The sequence below is a fragment of the Rhineura floridana genome, chromosome 2 (assembly GCF_030035675.1).
Source record: "Rhineura floridana isolate rRhiFlo1 chromosome 2, rRhiFlo1.hap2, whole genome shotgun sequence".
NCBI lineage: Eukaryota > Metazoa > Chordata > Lepidosauria > Squamata > Rhineuridae > Rhineura > Rhineura floridana.
This window is the reverse complement of record NC_084481.1, coordinates 159628281-159648733: the sequence shown is the minus strand read 5'-3', so window position 1 is coordinate 159648733 and position 20453 is coordinate 159628281. Positions and strand designations below refer to the sequence as shown.

Sequence of the window (20453 nt, the reverse complement as noted above, 5' to 3'; positions counted from 1 at the left end):
AGTTCTTTGAGAACTCTCGGGTGGATGCCATCCGGGCCCGGTGATTTGTCAGTTTTTATATTGTCCATTAAGCCTAGAACTTCCTCTCTCGTTACCACTATTTGTCTCAGTTCCTCAGAATCCCTTCCTGCAAATGTTAGTTCAGGTTCAGGGATCTGCCCTATATCTTCCACTGTGAAGACAGATGCAAAGAATTCATTTAGCTTCTCTGCAATCTCCTTATCGTTCTTTAGTACACCTTTGACTCCCTTATCATCCAAGGGTCCAATCGCCTCCCTAGATGGTCTCCTGCTTTGAATGTATTTATAGAATTTCTTGTTGTTGGTTTTTATGTTCTTAGCAATGTGCTCCTCAAATTCTTTGTTAGCATCCCTTATTGTCTTCTTGCATTTCTTTTGCCAGAGTTTGTGTTCCTTTTTATTTTCTTCATTTGGACAAGACTTCCATTTTCTGAAGGAAGACTTTTTGCCTCTAAGAGCTTCCTTGACTTTGCTCGTTAACCATGCTGGCATCTTCTTGGCCCTGGCGGTACCTTTTCTGATTTGTGGTATGCACTCCAGTTGAGCTTCTAATATAGTGTTTTTAAACAACTTCCAAGCATTTTCGAGTGATGTGACCCTCTGGACTTTGTTTTTCAGCTTTCTTTTTACCAATCCCCTCATTTTTGTGAAGTTTCCTCTTTTGAAGTCAAATGTGACCGTGTTGGATTTTCTTGGCAATTGGCCCTTTACATGTATGTTTAATTTAATAGCACTGTGGTCACTGCTCCCAATCGGTTCAACAACACATCTCGCACCAGGTCCCGGTCCCCACTTATGATTAAGTCCAGGGTTGCCGTCCCTCTGGTCGGTTCCATGACCAACTGGTCTAGGGAATAGTCATTTAGAATATCTAGAAACTTTGCTTCTTTGTCATGACTGGAACACATATGCGGCCAGTCTACGTCCGGGTAGTTGAAGTCACCCATTACTACCACATTTCCTAGTTTGGATGCTTCCTCAATTTCATATCTCATCTCAAGGTCTCCCTGAGCATTTTGATCAGGGGGACGATAGATCGTTCCCAGTATTAAGTCCCTCCTGGGGCATGGTATCACCACCCACAACGATTCTGTGGAGGAGTCTGCCTCTTTTGGGGTTTCGAGCTTGCTGGATTCAATGCCTTCTTTCACGTATAGAGCGACTCCACCACCAATACGTCCTTCCCTGTCCTTCCGATATAGTTTATATCCAGGGATAACCGTATCCCACTGGTTTTCTCCATTCCACCAGGTCTCCATTATGCTCACTATATCAATGCTCTCCTCTAAGACCAAGCACTCCAGTTCTCCCATCTTGGTTTGGAGGCTCCTAGCATTAGCGTACAGGCACTTGTAAGCAGTGTCTCTCTTCAAGTGTCTTTGGCACTTGTGGTTTGGCCTGTAGTAATTTTGCTCTTCTGTATATCCTGTGCCCCTGCTCTCACAATGCCTGCTTCTAGGCCTACCCCTTTTAAAATTTCATCATTTCTTTGGTTTTTATCCCAGGGGGGAGGTTTATTCCAAACTGGACCTTCCTCAGCTCCTGTCGGGTTTCCCCCCTCACTCAGTTTAAAAGCTGCTCTGCTACCTTTTTAATTTTAAGTGCCAGCAGTCCGGTTCCATTCTGGTTCAAGTGGAGCCCGTCCCTTTTGTACAGGCCCGGCTTGTCCCAAAATGTTCCCCAGTGCCTAACAAATCCAAACCCTTCCACCCAACACCATCGTCTCATCCACGCATTGAGACTGCAAAGCTGGGCCTGTCTGGCTGGTCCTGCACATGGAACCGGTAGCATTTCAGAGAAAGCCACCTTGGAGGTCCTGGCTTTCAGCATCCTACCTAGCAACCTAAATTTTGCTTCCAGGACCTCATGGCTGCATTTCCCCATGTCGTTGGTGCCAACGTGCACCATGACCACTGACTCCTCCCCAGCACTGTCTACCAAACTATCTAAACGATGGGCGATATCCGCAACCTTCACACCAGGCAGGCAAAACACCTTGCGGTCTACACGCCCATCACACACCCCACTGTCTATGTTCCTAATGATTGAATCACCCACTACAAGGATTCCTCCACCCCCTGGAGATATATCCTCGGCACGAGAGGATAGCTGCTCATCCCCCAAGGAGTGGGTCCCTTCTAAGGGATCGTTTTCCTCTTCCTCAGCTGGATGCTCTCCTTCCCCGAGACCATCGTTCTCCATGATAGCAGGAGAGCTATCGTTGGAGTGGGACACAGCTATAACGTCCCTGAAGGCCTCCTCCACACACCTCTCTGCCTCTCTCAGCTTTTCCAGGTCCGCTACCTTGGCCTCAAGGAAATGAAGTCATTCCCGGAGAGCCAGGAGCTCATTGCACCGAGAGCACACCCACGACTTCTGTCCAACAGGCAGATAGTCGTACATGCTGCAGGCTGTGCAAAACACTGGAAAGCCCCCACACCCCTGCTGGCTTCTTACCTGCATAGTTTTGTTTAAGGTTTATTACGTCAATGGGTTGGAGACTGCGGTTTAGTTGAGGTTAGGGAACAGATGGGCAGAGTGGGGGCCCTGGCCTCCTCGCCCTGCTGCCGAACTCGCTCTGCTGCTTAACTCGCCTTGACGCTTTGTCAGCTGGGGCCTTGACGCTTTGTCAGCTGGGGCCTTGACGCTTTGTCAGCTGGGGCCTTGACGCTTTGTCAGCTGGGGCCTTGACGCTTTGTCAGCTGGGGCCTTGACGCTTTGTCAGCTGGGGCCTTGACGCTTTGTCAGCTGGGGCCTTGACGCTTTGTCAGCTGGGGCCTTGACGCTTTGTCAGCTGGGGCCTTGACGCTTTGTCAGCTGGGGCCTTGACGCTTTGTCAGCTGGGGCCTTGACGCTTTGTCAGCTGGGGCCTTGACGCTTTGTCAGCTGGGGCCTTGACGCTTTGTCAGCTGGGGCCTTGACGCTTTGTCAGCTGGGGCCTTGACGCTTTGTCAGCTGGGGCCTTGACGCTTTGTCAGCTGGGGCCTTGACGCTTTGTCAGCTGGGGCCTTGACGCTTTGTCAGCTGGGGCCTTGACGCTTTGTCAGCTGGGGCCTTGACGCTTTGTCAGCTGGGGCTCCCTCTAGCTCGTGGAGCAGGCTCCCTCGCTAGGGTGCTCTGACTTTATATGTGTGGCTGGTTCCTCCCAGCTACTGCTGCCAGCCAATGATGTGTTACTTGCGGCTGATGGCTCAACTATCAGCTGGGGCTTAACTCTTTAGTATTCTCTCAGGTTTCCTTCCTTTGAAGGCAGGAAGGCAGGCTTCCTTCCTGAGCGAGGGGCGGGGCTGTTTAAGCTTTTGGCTGCTTTTAATCTAAGCAAGGGGCTGCGACTTCCAGGCAAGTCTTTTTTGTTTGTTGTTTTCCCACCTAGAACAGCCTGACCTTTCTTTAACCTGGGGAAACAGAGCTTGTGGTTGTGTTTCAGGAAGGCTAAAGCTGCCCTTTTTAGCAAGGACTGAGCTGACTCTCTCAATTTAGCCTTGTTTACAGTGTCCCCTGAAGCTTTCCTGCTAGGGTGGTGTTGACAACTAGCTTTCTATAGGCTTCCTTCTCCTAGGATCTGTCTCCTAAGAGATAGGTTCTTTCAGGATTTGGCTCCTAGCTCAGGGTGACCTTGGGCTGCCCTTATTACTTATTGCTCTGAGCTGTTTTACTTCAATTAAATAATGGAATAAATGGGAGCTACTTACCCTCTTTTCGCTCTGCTGCTTAACTCGCCTTGACGCTTTGTCAGCTGGGGCCTTGACGCTTCGTCAGCTGGGGTTCCCTCTAGCTCGTGGAGCAGGGATGGGAAATAGACCCCAGCTGGCAGGACAGATTCTGAACTCTCCTATGGGGAAATATGCAAGCTCCAGAAGAGGTAATCGTGGTGACTTTGCTGCTCCTTCAGTCCTGCTATTGCTGCATTACATGGCATGGCTTAGCAGGCTCATGGCTTGTCTCGTTCCAGAAAAAACATGCATTTCAACCACAGTTTCTTCTTGGTATAGCTCAAACCCAGGTTTGGATGACTCATTAAGCCAAACCACATATTCCAGGAATGGCTAACCTTTGGCCTCTGGATATTGGAGGACAAATTTTCATCAGCACCTGCCTAGTCAATAGTCATGAATGATGGACACTGCAGTCCAGCAACATCTGGAGGCTACAGGTTAGCCACTTCTGCTTTATCCTAGGCTCTCTTTTTCATTCCCATTATTTGTACTATACCCAAGCATTTTTCTATTTTATTATTCTTTTTTCCTTTTTCTTTCCTTACAGCAGAAGGTAATCTCTTTTTCTGACAATCTGTACTTTTTATATTTATGCTTATTATCCCTTAATACATGCTAATACCTAATTTTTCAAACATCTTCTGCCAATTGCTGTATTTTCCTTTTCAGTAAGAATTCTCTGTTCCCTTGGGGTATTTCACAAGTATCTGCTATTTATTACATTTCACAAACAAATATCTTGAGTGCTATAATAGTTCTGTGACATCATTAGAAAGGTATAATGGCTTGGCCAAGATAGTTTAGTTAGCAAGACATGGGATTAGAAAACACAAAGGCTCTGTACCTATTTTAGCAGATTGCTTTTGATTAACCTGTCCAGTTTTGCACAGGTCACAGACTTGTGATTAACAAAGAATTTATTTTGTACAAAGATTGAAATCTTTGACCTAGTTACTGATCATCATTTTCAAATGCAGCTCCCCATTGTATATCTAAAATTAGGATAGCAGTAAGAAAACATTAATCTTAATTAAGTTCTCCATCATGCTCTATGAAATAAGAATTAGATATAGCCTTTGGTGAGATAAGTAAGCCATAGCACAAATATTTAACAGTAAGGAAAGAGGCTTAGTCAAAATAAGCATTATTCTCCCTTTCCCCCTCAGATTCAGTGAAGTACAGCTATACTGACTTAAAATTAGTGTGACAGAATGGAAAATCAGACACTTTATTGGAAACTTTTAACCCTTCAAGGCTTCCTAGAAAACCTTTTCTCTTTCTGGCTGCTGTCACTGGCTATAATTCTACTTTAGACTTCATTTTGTTATGTTTGTGAAGAAATGTATTTCAAAGATGGCTTCAACCCAACAAGTCAAAGTGGCCAGTTTACACATGCAAGTCACCTGTTTTTCTTTGCTCCACACAATCCTTCCCAATCAATCCTTGAATGTGGAGTTGAAGAGAGACACAACAATATGAACTGAGTTGTACACAGATATAGCTAGCAGTGATTTCTCTGAAAAACTTGCTGGAAAAAGAATTGTCACAATAGTGAAAATTACTGCTTCTACTCTGGTTATAGGCATTTAGAGCCAGTTCACACTGACATTTCCCCATGGGATTCTATACTTAGTGATAATCAACAGAGAATGTGCAAATGAAAAGAAAAGAAAATCAGCCTGTTGCATAACTGGCCCTTAAGCTACTAGTAATCTATACTACTATAAGCAAAACAACAACCCTCACAAACTAAATTAACCCATCAAAAGTTAACAAGGAATTTCCCTTAAAAACAGTCACTTTTTTTAAAAGACAATCAATTCTCAATCTTTTAAATCATGGGGGATACCAAAGAGATAATATACCAGAAAGGATTATGATATCAGAAAGGACTGAGTTTTGTTTTAATGGTTAAACTTTGACATTTACTCAGCATGCAATTTTATGAGTGTCTCCAATATGCTATATCAAATAAGTGATAGGTGATCAAAAATATGTGATTTTGAAAAAAGTATAGTGTAGGAAATTATAAACTGGATATATTAACCAGAAGAGGATAGATTTTAGAAAGGAAGTCATGATGTACTTTTCCAATAATCCTGGAAACTGGAAAAGAAGTTTCGGCCTTTTCAAATGTTATTTTCTGTTGTCATGTAATCAGGACACAATCAAAATTTCACTGAACAAAATGGCACCTAAAATAATCCTAAAGCTATCCTGTGCAAATTTAGCATGAGCTAGAAGAAAGGAAGGAATATTCAAACATCCAACTATTGCTTAATGGAATTCTCAGCTGCATTATTTTTTTGGCTTACATTCTATTACCATAAATACCAAGCATTACATTAGTACAGCACTGGTATACTTGGTAGTACTCAACTATGTCAGGAAATAAGTTACCTCAACTATAGAAACAGGGTATTGAGAGTTTACTTAACAGTAATAATTATAAACTACTAGAGCTTTTGAAAGGATAAAAAAAATATTCCAAGCTTGTCAGAACAATCCCCACATTTGGCAATGAACTTTTTCATTAAGTTTTTTTAATTTTTTTTTTAAATATATGTATAATCTCGACTTAGATTTTTGAATCTTCTACTAAAACACCTTTTATTAGCTAAAAGAGAGGGCCTAACAGACAGACTATGCAGATATAGTAGGACAGAAAATGTTCTAGAAAGTATTCACTGCTTTAACCTGATGAATAAGCCTTAAACTGTGGTTCTTCTTGCATCAAAGGCTACATGCAACCTCAATGTATCCTCTCCCTTTCCCCAGTATAATGAGTTAAAAGACACTGCAGACACTTGATAGCCACTTGTTCTCCAAGCTGTCTGACGCAGCACTACTATTTGGCTTGTGCATGTACATGCGGTTCAGGGCTTACAGTTGGCTCAGTATACAGTATGTGACTAGATCTGGCTGTATATATATAAGCTTAGGAACTTCCAAAAGTGGCTGGTAAGCAACTACGGTCATATCAATTTGAAGATCATTGGGAAATTGGAGGGAAAGGAAAACTGGGACCATCAAACTGAGCATCAAAAATTGTGGGCCCTTACTTCAGCAGTATTACATGTTCTGCATGTACAAAATTCAAGGCTGAAAACCCAACATTCTCCACTTAAAAACCTCAGTGATTCTCTGGTTTTAGTTCCCCTGAATAGCAACAATTGACAAAAGGAATTTGAAACATTAAAATTCTGCTTAAACTCAGCTTCTAGGAAAGGCACCTATCATATCAATACTTTTTTCTATGCAGAGAAATTAAGGCACAGACTTCCAACAACTGAGCCTATAGTTTTTATTATCTTGCTCACTCAAGTTTAATAAACTTCCAAGCTTTCTTTCAATAACAGTATCTTGAAGCATGTTCTCAATTTATTTAAAAACCTGTTAATGATAGAAACAAATTCAAGTACAATTAAAAGTTTCAACAAGCTTCTTTATGAATCCTATTTTATGCTGTCCATGAATTCCTCTGATCAGTTATAGTAAAGGCATGCAATCCATATTAAATGCCAAAACATTTAAACAAAGACAACTCAGTGGCTGGGTATAAGTTAATATGACTTGCTGGCAGAAAATAAACAAAAATAGGAGGGGAAAAGTTAACTACCAGGCACATGATCATTTTAAGAAGCAGAGAACCACAATCAATTAGATAAGAACAAGCATTTTTTACAATTTCTTCTATTAAACATGGCAATGTTGAACATGTCAGAAAGAATGCTTTGTGATATGATATATATCAGTTGAACACAGATGAAGAATTCACTTGCTAAAAGCAACTGGTCTTGCTATGTGCCCAACTTTGTTGCAAATATATTGTATGTTGAATGCTATACCACATGTACTGGATCACCTGCGTAAGTAAAATCAGTGTAAAATAATACCTAAAATACTGACTAGTAGTTTCAAAGGTTGGCATTAAAACTTTCTTTCTATTTAATTTAGAGTTTCCAAAGAGAAGGCAGCAAGTATCCAAGTTAAAGAAAAATTGTTTGGCTTCAAAGTGTTTTAACTATGTTAATAAGATACTGAGGCAGAGAAATGTAACAGCTCAAAAAGTTATAAATGCTTTTACAGAAAGCATATTAGCCTAGTTCTATTACAGTAGGGCCCCGCTTTTCGGTGTTCCGCTAATACAGCGGTGCCAGCAGGGCGATCAGCTGTAGTGCAGGGAGCTCCAGCCGACAGCAATCAGCTGCAGCGCACGAGCTCGCGTGCTCTAGCTGATAGCTGTCAGCTGGAACGTGGCGGCTGGAGCTCCCCGCACTACAGTTGATCATCTGGAGCACAATCACCTGTAGCACGGGGAGCTCATGTGCTACAGCTGATCGCTGTCAGCTGGAGCCCGGCACCTGGAATACAGTAGGGCCCCACTTTCCGGCAGTTTTTGCTTTTCGGCGGGGGCCTGGAACGTAACCTGCCGTATGAGTGGGGCCCTACTGCATTCAGGGGGAGGGCTATCTGCACTTTCCTGGGTAAATAAAGCATCACAAGGATTCAGGTTCGCATGATTGGTATTACAACAGAGAACAGAAAAGCACTTTCAGGTACAAGAAACTTTTGCACAGATGCAGGCTTAACGGCAGTGGTTCAATAGAACAGTGCAATTTAGTATAAGAACTTTCATGCCCTCTTTCTTGTATCTCACTGTTGCTTGGATTGCAAGTGAACAATGCTATCTTTCATTCATTTATCAGTCTCAACAGTATAATCTTCCATGCACGTAGCAGAAGGCATTTATCAATCAGACAACTCACAATCCCACCTCAGTATTGGGCAGGCATAGTACTTACTTTTGGTGTTGGGCAGGAAGCAGTGGAGAGACGAGAGGTTGCCTGAGCACGAGGAGATTCTGAAGGGGTAGTGCTAAGTGAGGCTGTGTCTCGTGGAAGCACCTGAACACCACGAGAGATGATGGAATCTGGAATCTAAACATGAAAACAAATTGAGTTAATTTTTCCAAATCATACTGCACTATAAAATAGCTCAATATCCATATATTTTATATTCGAAACAGCCTAGAATATTTTTTCTTCATTTTTCCTCACAATTCTACCATCTTTCTTTAATTCACATAGCAATGTTCTCAGAGACCCTGGGAGGAGGAGGAGAAGGTCATCAAATGGGACTACAGCCCCATGAGATGGGGGGTCAGAGGGGACTACAGCCCCAACCCCAGCATTGGCCAGTGGGGGCCCCTGAGGCTGCCCCCAGACAATCAGGCAAAAAAATACTGTTGTATTCAAGTCTGAATGCGAAAGGAAAGGGAAAGTATGCAGGTTCTCTAGGACCCAGCACCAACAAGGAATAGACTTCCTTGCTGTACCTTGACAGCAGAACTTAGCTCGGAGTGAGGAGGCAAGCTAAGAAGAGTTAATGGGTGAAGAAGTAGAAAGCTAAACTTCGAGAGTGGAGAGACAGCCTGAACAGTAAGCATTTACTTCTTCTACCATTCAATAATATTTATGAATCATTTATTTTCAATATAGTTGGGATCCCTTCTGAATTTAATTTTTACAGCCTATATTCACCTTTTATAACAGAGCAGGCTTATAATCTAACTGTCCAGTCCTTTGTAAGTTTACTGAGAAGTAAATCTCACTGAGTTCTGTTGGTTTTACTTCCAGACAAGAGTGTAGGATATTGGTTAATAATGAAATAAATAGCTGTGCTGGCCTCAGCAAGCGCTGGGTAAGTTGTGCTTTCTGCACACTGGAGGCAAGCAAAGTTTCCCCACCCCCCAGGAAGAAGCAAAGCAAATAAAAAATAAAGCTCAGAGTGATAAAATGCCTCAGACACCAAACATTACAAGGGCAAGGGAGAACAGGAAGGATCATAAAACAAAAACTGACATGCTGCCTCCTTCTCTGATATATTGCCTGATATACATTGCCTGATATATTTCTGGGGTGGTTTTTGTTTTTGGCCTCTGGTACAGCTCAGCGGCTGGGTGACTTGTGTTGTAAAAGATGAGTGACACCACTAGTGTTTGTGAATGTGGTTTCTTCCTATCCCTGTCCCCAATAATGGTAACTTTCAAAGAGGAATAATGTAAAAATTCGTATTATGCTTTCTGAAAAATTGGGATCTATGTTGCAAAAGGTACTTAATGTTATTTTACTTTCTCTAAAAATAGTGTGATGTATGCTTCTTTTTCTTGGTTCTCACACCTCTTTAGGTTATACTCAGTGAGGCTTCTGAGGAAACCTGTATTTGATCTGGTGTTTCTTCTGTTTTGTAAATTTTCAGCAAGTGCATATCAATACTTTATAAATACAATAGATAATTACAACTTTTTTCAGCATGAATTGATTTTAGCATTAATACCATTAGTACCAAGAAAGACAGTTCAAGTCCTGAATCAGAGATCCAGACAAAACGTAAGTGCTATGGGTGGACAGTTCCTTTGTCCAGAACTGGAAGAATTATCTGTTCTTACTGGGGCTGTGCTCCCCTTGAGGGTGCAGGTATGTAGTTTGGGGTGCTCCTGAACCCATAATTGACATAAGGTTCAGAAGGTCTTGATGGCTAGGAGCACCTATGCCTGACTTTGGCTGTTGCATCAACTACAGCCATTTATGGATAGGCTTATGCTGGCATGGTTACTTATGCTCTGGTAACCCCGAAGGTGGACTATTGCAATGGGGTTGGCCTTGAAGATGGTCTGGAAATTGCAGCTAATGCAAAATGCTGCTGAAAAAATGCTGGCAGGGGCAGCAGCCATGAGCATATTACCCCTATCTTTAAGCTCTAAACGACCTCAGACCTGAACATCTGCAAGAATGCCTTCTTCCACAATGACTTGCCCATGCTTTAGGATCAGCAGATGAGACCCTTGTGGTGGTCCTACACAGAATGAAGTATGTGGTGTGAGGGCCCAAGGAACAGCCTTTTCAAGTGGCAGCTCATCATATGTGGAACTCCTTCCCTATGAAGTGTGTCTGGCCCATCTTTTTATAGTTTTAGGTAGTTGATTAAGACATACTTTTTTTGGCAGGTGTTTGGAGAGGAGACTTGATTAGACTAATGGATTAGCTGCTGCTATTAGTAATTGCTATTTAGTCATTTGTTATGAGTTTTTTAAAAAAAGGATTGTGTTATTTTATGGATTTGATATATTCTTTTTATCTTATTTGATTCTGTTGTAAACAGCCCTATGGCTTGTGCAAAGGATAGTATATATATCACCTAAATAAAAATAAGTAAAATAAAATATATAATTTATAAGGAAAAAAATGATGCTTCATTTAATTTCAGGGCTATGTTGAAAACAGCTTATAATTTTATCTGTCTATTAAATATGCTTGAAAATTTAATCATGTCTTGACTGCCCTTAGCCCCTACCTTAAAACAATTTTGGGGACTCTAAATGAACTCCAAATCTGTTCTGTCAGATTCAAATTACATATAAATATGAACGGAAGGCTGGTCCATTTAAGCAAATGGGTCAGTGTCCCATTGTGCTCAGGGTGCCCTCAGTCTTAGGCTTGCCCTTGTGGAAATCAGCAGGCAGTCCCTCTGTACAAAAACTCAGAGGCACAGCAGTCTCTTCCTACTTGAACACAGAAGAAGCTCTGTATGGATGGTGAGTCACCCATGAAACAACAATGGCAGGAAGCAGAGCTATTGAGAAAGGAAAGGCAAGATTAACAGGCCTGGTCAATGGATTCTTATATAATTCATTAACCAGTCACCGACTTGGTAGGGCAACAGGGGCTGCCACAGCAGCCAGTGAGCTAGGGTGCTGGTGCCTAGGCTGGGTAGATGGGTGTGCTTTGGCTTAGGTAACTGGGCTGCTTCTACTTTGCTTTTGTTTTCTGCACAATAATGAGGAACAGCTCTTTCCTATTGGGAGGAGTCTTTCTTCTCCTGGCTGCATTTATACTCTGATAAAATGTGGGAGAAGCAGCATTATACTTTGTTTTATTTATCTGTGGAGTTCAGAGGTTCAGATAGAGGGAAGAGTACCTTGAAGAGCAAGTCCTCTTTTAATTTTGGGGTTTGTGTGCATGAGAAAAACCCTGTTTAAACTTGGAGGGAGCACGAGTCAACTATTGCCATAGCAACTGTGAATTCAATTCTGGCCAGCAACTTCCAGAAAGTAACAGCCTGTGGTATTTTGCACTTAATAAAAAACAAAAACAAAAACGTCTGTTGGCACCCTCCATTGAGCAATAAACTAGGTTGCCAAAGAAACCAGCCTCTGTTACTGAGTCACGAATCCAGCCACACACCCTATGACTGACTGAACGAGAGCTAACTACCATTTTAAAATTTTGTGTGTCTTTTTCTGCTGCTTTCCCTGGCTCTGGACCTCAACATGTCCCTTTCCCAAGTCCCATTTACTTCCATAGACTTGCTCTGTGTAAATCCATCAGCTGCAAAAAGTTGCCTCCATTATTTATTTATTTATTTATTAAATTTCTATACCGCCCCATAGCCGAAGCTCTCTGGGCGGTGCACAACAATCAAACATCAAAAATACAATAAGCTACATGTAAACAAATTTAAAACTTTTAAAACTTTAAAATTATAAAAATTCTCCAGAAGAATCAGGACAGTTTTTCAACACATACTAAAATGCTAAAATGCCTGGAAAAAGAGGGAAGTTTTAACCTGGCGCCGAAAAGAAATTTTTGGTTTCTCTCTTCTCCCCCCCCCCTTAATGTTGGGGGAAAAAAAGGGAGAGCTTGCTCATCTATTTTTTGAGTCTTCACTATATAAAGTTTATTAATTATGAATTGCTTATAACAACTGTACACATAAAAGAGTGCTGCATAGTCTGTTAAACTGCACATTAAATTGCCAGATATTCATATGATGTAAAGTAATATGGCTTTACTTCGATAACACAGTTACTGAAATGCACATTAACTAAGGAATATATAATATTTAATGTATAGAATATATAATAGTTATTTAACACATAAACCAGGGGTAGCCAATATGGGGTCCTCTGGATGTTGTTCGACTACAACTCCCACCATCCCTGAACATTGTCCATGCTGGCTGGGGCTGATAGGAGTTGTAGTCCATCAAAACATCTGAGCATTACTTTGGCTACCCTGATACACAGTGGAAAGGGTGGAAGATGATTTTTGCAATTTCCCCCATCCTCCTACAGGCTCCAGTGCCACTTTCTATGCTGTACTAGAGGGTCCCTTTCATTCTGTGGAAAAGATTTTTAAGGGGCACAGTGGACAGGAGGTGTAATTAAAAATACCCTCTGCCTCTAGAAGCATCCAGTAAGTGGAGTTCTGCTGTAGGCAAGTCTGGACTCAACCCAGTAATATTCATATCCTAAAAGCACCTTTGTGTCTAAGAGACCCAGTTCAGGTAATGTTTAGTCAGGAATATCTAATTCTTATGTTAATACCAAAAGAAAAGACATTTGGTCTTACCATAAAACAGTTTTCTCTGTGCATGTCAAAAGCTGATCTCAGGTGGGTAGCTAGCTCCACCTAGAGGTTGAAGGCAGAAGAGTGCTAAAGAGTTTTTTTTTACAAGGACTTCCTGGTCTGCACAGCTCCGTATTTCAGTTTTTGATAAAAAGCCAACCAACAGGAGGAAAGAACAAAGAGAAATAATAGGAACCATCAACACGAAACAGGAGACAACAGCACTCATACACTCTCTGCTGTAGGCTGAAGATGAAAAAGACACTGATGGCAGCCCAGATCTCCTAGGGAGTGGCCCTGAGATCAACTTTTGACATGCACAGAGAAAACCATTTTATGGTAAGACCAATGTCTTTTCTCCTGTGCATGGAAAAGCTGATCTCAGGTGGGACATACCAAAGCTGACCCATGTAGGGTGGGAACATCGCTGGGCTGATTACACTAGTGATCTGGGAGAACGTGCTGTAGCACTCTCTTCCCAAAAGCTGCCTTTGCTGATGCATATGTGTTAATCTTATAGTGTTTAATAAACGAATTAGGTGCGGCCCATGTAGCTGCACTATAAATTTCTGTGATAGATGCGTGGCGTGAGAATGCTGCTGATGTGGCTGCTGCCCTCGTTGAGTGGGCCACTATCCTGGCTGGCTGGGCTAACTTTAGAGAGGCATAGGCCATTGTGATACATGCCTTGATCCACCCAGCAAGTGTGGACGAAGACACTTTCTTCACTAAAGACGTTGGGTGGAAGGAGACAAATAAACTATCTGTCTGACGGAGATGTTTTGTTTTAGAGATATACACTTTCAGGGCTCTTTGCACATCCAGTGAATGCCATGCTTTCTCTGTGGGGTGAATGGGATTGGGACAAAAAGAAGGAAGTACCAGCTCTTGCTGACAGTGGAAGGTAGACAGTACTTTAGGATGAAAAGAAGGGACTGTATGTAGGACTACTCTATCCTTATGAAACACACAGCAATTCTTGTCAACAGGCAGAACATTCAACTCAGACACTCTCTGGGCTGAAGTAATGGCCACAAGGAGCAAGACCTTAAAGGATAGGAGACATAAGGAAATTTGACTTAGAGGTTCAAAAAGGGGCTTTTGTAGGGCTGTTAACACCTTGTGTAGATCCCAAGTTGGATAATGATGGATCATAGGAGGTGCCGATGCTGTTGCCCCATGTAGAAAACGCTTGAGTAACGGATGAGATCCCAGCGGTTTCTCCAGAGATGTAGACAGAACCACTGAAAGGGCTGAAGCCTGGCGTCTGAGAGTGTTTGGCCTAAGACCCAAGGATAAGCCATCCTGTAGGAAGCAGAGAATGTCGTTTATACCTGCTTTCCTTGGAATTAAACCCACATCGAGAAGGCCTTCCACGTAGTCTCATATATTCTAATTGTGGAACAGCGTCTTGAGGCAATAGTAGTTTCCACCACTTGAGCTGGAATGCCTCATTTTAAGAGGCGTCACCTCTCAATCTCTAGACATGAAGCGCCAGCCATCCTGGGTCTGGGTGAAGAAGTTGTCCCTGCGACAATAGGTCTTCTCTGAGGGGAATTTGCCACGGAGGATCGGTCAACAGATTGATGAATTCCGGGAACCAGGGTCTCCTTGGCCACCAAGGAGCTATCAGTAGAACTCTTGCCCTTTCGGCTCGGATCTTTTGGAGTACTCTGGGAATGATTGGAAGAGGTGGGAAGGCATAGGGTTGTCCTTGGGGCCACTGGGACATCAGAACATCTATGCCTTCCACCTCTGGTGTCATGTATCCGGAGAAAAATCTTTTCACCTGGAGGTTGAGGTGTGTGGCAAATAGGTTCACCTCGACTCTGCTGAAGCGTCTCGCTATTTCCTGAAAAGCCAATGGGTGAAGCTTCCATTCTTCCTGATGCACCTTCTGTCTGCTGAGCCAATCTGCTTGGCAGTTGTCCTCCCCCTTGAGGTATTCCGCAAGGATTGAATCCATGTGTGTTTCCGCCCACTGGAACAGCAGGGCAGCTTCCTTCTGTAGTTGTGGGGAGTGAGCGCCTCCCTGACAATTTAAATGTGATTTGGCCAATACGTTGTCTTGTTGCGCAGCGTGGAAAAGAATGAAGCGATATGCCCTGAGTCTGGTGCAACCAACTCCAGAGTCCAAGCCCGAATGCCCACGAACGTAGAATAACAACAGACAACTGCAGTTCATGTAAAGATGGATCTTTACTGATCCTTTAGGCAAAAGTTACTAACAATACAATTCTCTTACTCCGACTAAACATCCCCCACACCTTGCGGTTTCTCTCCCAAGGCTTTATACACTTTCGGTTCTGTGCCAGCTGCAGTTTGTCCTTGGGCTGCTGCACAGTTTTAACCCATTCCTTGTCTTTCTGGAAACACTTCACTGTCCAGAAGCCTACAGCTCCCACCTTTCCATAAAGACAAGTTTACATACAACTTTAACACATATTGTTAAACACATTTCCTCATTTGTTACATTCATGTTACATTAGGTCATTATTGTTTGGTGCATTACAAGTGAAATATGCAGTGTCATCTGAAAACTGTTCCAACTCCATTCTGTTTTGTGCTTGTATAGAACTAACATGAAACCTTTCTGGTGGTTTACCTAAGTTTTCCCTTGTTGATCTTCTTAGTGTCATTTGAGTTTCTGTCTCGTGTGCTACCTGCGTTAGGACTAGCAAGGGTTTGTTCCTCCTCCTCTTGTTTTATTCCTGTCTCTCTTACATTGTTTGTGTTTTCGTTATTACTCTGAGTGTGCTCTAGTTCTACATATACAGTTTCGTCCCATTCTTGTTCTTGGGCTTTGACACTCCTGCTAAGCACAACCCTGCTTTGTTTAGGTAACCAGACTCGATAGTATGCATTTTGAAATCCTAACATATATCCTTTGTCTGCTCTGTGAGCCAATTTTCCATTGCGTTTTCCCTTTGGAATATGCACCCAGCACTTTGCTCCAAACCTCACAATGTGTTGTAGTTTGGGTTTCCTGCCATGTAATCGTTCATATGGTGACATGTTTATGACCCTATGAAACAACCTATTTTGTATATAGTTTGCATATAACACGCATTCTCCCCAAAATGCTTTCTGTAGTTCTGAGTCCTTTAAAATGGCTCTCATTGCATCCTGTAACGTTCTATTCTTTCTCTCCGCTATTCCGTTCTGAAACGGAGAAAATGGGGCCGTCAACGCATGTTCTATCCCTTTCTGTACAAGATACTGCTCAAATGCTTTACCAGTGAATTCCCCACCTTGGTCTGAGCGTATTTGACGAATGTGTGTGCCATGCTGCACTTCAATTTTCTTTATAAATTGTTTCAATCTCCTTTCTGCTTCATCCTTAGATTTTAACAAATACACAGTACTAAACCTGGTATAATCATTGACTATAACAAGATAATATTTAGCTCCACCCTGTGATCTCTGAAAGGGTCCTGCTAGATTGACATGTATAGTTTGATATGGTTCTTTTGTTTCACTCTTAGCCTCTTTGGGTATAGGAGCTACTGTGGCCTTAGTTTGGTTACATATTTCACAGTCTATATGTTTGTTGCACTCCTTGAACTCTACGTCTTCACTATTCTCTGGCGTTTGTCTAATAGTACAGAAAGAAGCATGTCCTAGTTTCCTATGCCACAGGTGGATACACCTATCATGAGGCTTTTCATTTGAAATCATCATTATTCGTTCTGTTGATTCCTGTGTCACATAAAACAGTGAATCCTTTAGCTTTCCTTGTACACATATCCTGTCTCCTTTGCTTATTGTACATATTCCGTGAGCAAACATCACCCCATATCCCATGGAATTCAATTTCGTAACAGATAAGATGTTGTTTTCTAATCCTGGCACATATAATACATCAGTCATTACAGTGTTAAGCATACATAGTTTTACTGTGCCCCTCCCCAGTACCTTTCTGTGAGTACCATCAGCAAGTACTGCATCCTCAGTCATGGGAATCATAGTATTGAACAATGTTCTGTCTGTAATCATACTGTGAGTAGCCCCTGAATCTACTATATATTCAACATTGTCTGTTTCTGCAACTTTCAGTTTTACATTTGTCAGCACTCACCAGCTGCACATACGAAGGTTTTCTTCCTCTTCCTTTTCTTTTCAACTCACAGTCCTTCTGTAAATGTGTATGTGCACCACAGACATAACAGGCTTTTAGTCCAAAAGTTCTCGTACTTATCTCAGTTCAAATCTTCTTTCTTTTGTTTCTGATCCTTTCTCTCTTGCTTCTGCTTCTTTTCTCCTCTCCCATTCCTGGATCAGCTTTCCAGAAACATATTGGACAGTCAGCCCTTCGTCTGGCAAGGCTTCCAATGAACATACCACTGAGTCCCAGGAAGTATTCAATGAAGAGAGAATGATATAGACCTGTTGCAATTGCGTGTGAACTACATTCCTTTCCTGCAGTTCAGCAAACAGTCTCCAGCAAATGTGTTGACATGTTTACGTCATTGGTCAGCCTCATTTGGTATAGTTTTTTGCCAAATGAATCTTACTGCTGGCTGTTTGTCTTACGTGCACCCCGTTAAGAGCAGCCCAAATAAGCTTGGCTGTCGGCTTATCTTGAATATGCAGCAATTGTGAATCATAAGAACATATAAGAACATAAGAACATAAGAAGAGCCTGCTGGATCAGGCCAGTGGCCCATCTAGTCCAGCATCCTGTTCTCACAGTGGCCAACCAGGTGCCTGGGGGAAGCCCGCAAGCAGGACCCGAGTGCAAGAACACTCTCCCCTCCTGAGGCTTCCGGCAACTGGTTTTCAGAAGCATGCTGCCTCTGACTAGGGTGGCAGAGCACAGCCATCATGGCTAGTAGCCATTGATAGCCCTGTCCTCCATGAATTTGTCTAATCTTCTTTTAAAGCCGTCCAAGCTGGTGGCCATTACTGCATCTTGTGGGAGCAAATTCCATAGTTTAACTATGCGCTGAGTAAAGAAGTACTTCCTTTTGTCTGTCCTGAATCTTCCAACATTCAGCTTCTTTGAATGTCCACGAGTTCTAGTATTATGAGGGAGAAGAACTTTTCTCTATCCACTTTCTCAATGCCATGCATAATTTTATACACTTCTATCATGTCTCCTCTGACCCGCTTTTTCTCTAAACTAAAAAGCCCCAAATGCTGCAACCTTTCCTCGTAAGGGAGTCGCTCCATCCCCTTGATCATTCTGGTTGCCCTCTTCTGAACCTTTTCCAACTCTATAATATCCTACTCATCAACTGCTAGGATGAGAAACGACCTCACCTTTTCATCCATACGATTCCACTGCTCCGGTGGCGGCACGGATGGGGGATCTTGTATTACTACTTGCCATACATCTTCCTTTGTCAGGAATGCTTGCATCCTCATATGCCAACTTAAGTAATTTGTTTCTGTTAGCCGTTCAAGAGGCATGCCGGCTGAAAGCGAAACTGCCATTCTTACTTTATTTCTTGTATCTCACCGGATACGCCGTCTGTCAGCTCTGTATCTCTCTGAATCTGTAGCTGCTTGGGCAATCTGGACTGACGATCTCTAGGCTGGGCTAGCTGTCTAGGCTGGGCTAGCTGGGCCCATAACCCCTGTTGCGCAGCGTGGAAAAGAATGAAGCGATATGCCCTGAGTCTAGTGCAACCAACTCCAGAGTCCAAGCCCGAATGCCCACGAACGTAGAATAACGACAGACAACTGCAGTTCATGTAAAGATGGATCTTTACTGATCCTTTAGGCAAAAGTTACTAACAATACAATTCTCTTACTCCGACTAAACATCCCCCACACCTTGCGGTTTCTCTCCCAAGGCTTTATACACTTTCGGTTCTGTGCCAGCTGCAGTTTGTCCTTGGGCTGCTGCACAGTTTTAACCCATTCCTTGTCTTTCTGGAAACACTTCACTGTCCAGAAGCCTACATGTCTGTCCTGACCAGCACCGCCCCCAACTGTTTGATCTCTGCAAAGTGCCTCAGGGCTAGCCGAATTGCATGAAGCTCCAGAAGATTTATTGGAAGTACTGACTCCTGTGGTGACCAAGTCCCTTGTATCATCTGGCCATCACAAATGGCTCATCAGCCTGTCAGGCTGGCATTTGAAGTGATCAGGGTCCGCGGAGGGTTCTGGAACGGCACTCCCCTTCATAGATTGAGTTTGTGCGCCCACCAAAGCAGGGAGCAATGGACCAGTGATGAAATTACTACCTTCCGGTGACACCTGGCCACAACGTCGCTTTGAAAAGGCAGTAGCACCCATTGAAGTGGTTGAGAGTGGTGACATGTCCATGGTGTAGTCTGATAGGTTATTATTATTATTATTATTAACTTTATTTATACCCTGCCGTTTTTCCAAATTGGAACTCACGGCGGCTTCCAGATAAAAAACAGATACAATTAAAACCTACCAAAGTTAAAAGCATATAATACATAAATAAATAAATATAGACAGATATAATTAAAAAATGAACTCTAATTTAAATTAGCATTAAACTGTTTCTGATAATTAAAAACTATACTCATAAAATCAGAATAATTAAAAAATAAACAAGCCAGAACAATATAACCTCCTTTTGGGGCTATCCTTAGCCACCTTCGGGAATCAAAGGCTTGCTGAAATAAGGAAGTTTTTACCTGTCGACGAAAGGACTGCAGGGAAGAGGCCATTCTTATCTCCTTAGGGAGGGAATTCCAAAGCCTAGGGGCGGCCACCGAGAAGACCCTATCTCTATCCTCACTAGTTGTACTTGTGCAGATGAAGGTATTGAAAGAAGGGCCTCTTCTGAGGATCTCAGGGCCCGGGCAGGCACATAGAGGGCGATGCGGTCTGACAAATAGCCTGGACCCAAGCCGTGTAGGGCTTTATAGGTCAGCACCAGCACTTTGAATTGTGTCCGGAAACAAACTGGCAGCCAGTGGAGCTTTTTTAACAGGAGAGTTGTATGGTCCCTGTAATCAGCCCCAGTTAACATTCTGGCTTCAGCACGTTGTACCAGCTGAAGTTTCCAAGCAGTCTTCAGAGGCAGCCCCACGTAGAGCGCGTTACAGTAATCTAAACGGGATGTGACTAAGGCATGTGTCACCGTGGGCAGATCAGACAGGTCAAGGAACGGGCGCAGTTGGCGCACTAATTTCAAATGTGCAAAAGCCCTCCTGGCCACTGCAGAAACCTGGGAATCCAAATTTAAAGATGAGTCCAGAAGGACACCCAAACTGCGAACCTGCGTCTTCAGGGGGAGTATAACCCCATCCAGCACAGGCTGTATCCCTATTCCCTGATCTGCCTTACGACTGACCAGGAGCACCTCTGTCTTGTCTGGATTA

The 20453-nt window shown here is 42.8% G+C and overlaps 1 protein-coding gene and 1 long non-coding RNA gene across 17 annotated transcripts in view; one reads left to right on the top strand and one right to left on the bottom strand.

The window, feature by feature from the left end:
- GPHN (gephyrin) overlaps window positions 1-20453 on the bottom strand; it is a 476088-nt gene that overhangs the window by 131787 nt on the left and 323848 nt on the right. For all 16 annotated transcript variants that reach the window (XM_061611035.1, XM_061611028.1, XM_061611032.1 and 13 more), the window contains one exon: window positions 8542-8676. In XM_061611035.1, the coding sequence (XP_061467019.1) occupies window positions 8542-8676 (135 nt within the window). The remainder of the gene's footprint in view (window positions 1-8541; window positions 8677-20453) is intronic.
- Window positions 9090-20453, top strand: part of LOC133377286 (uncharacterized) — a 155707-nt gene continuing 144343 nt past the window's right edge. Inside the window, exon 1 of the long non-coding RNA XR_009760685.1 lies at window positions 9090-9177. This is a non-coding gene — a long non-coding RNA (uncharacterized LOC133377286). The remainder of the gene's footprint in view (window positions 9178-20453) is intronic.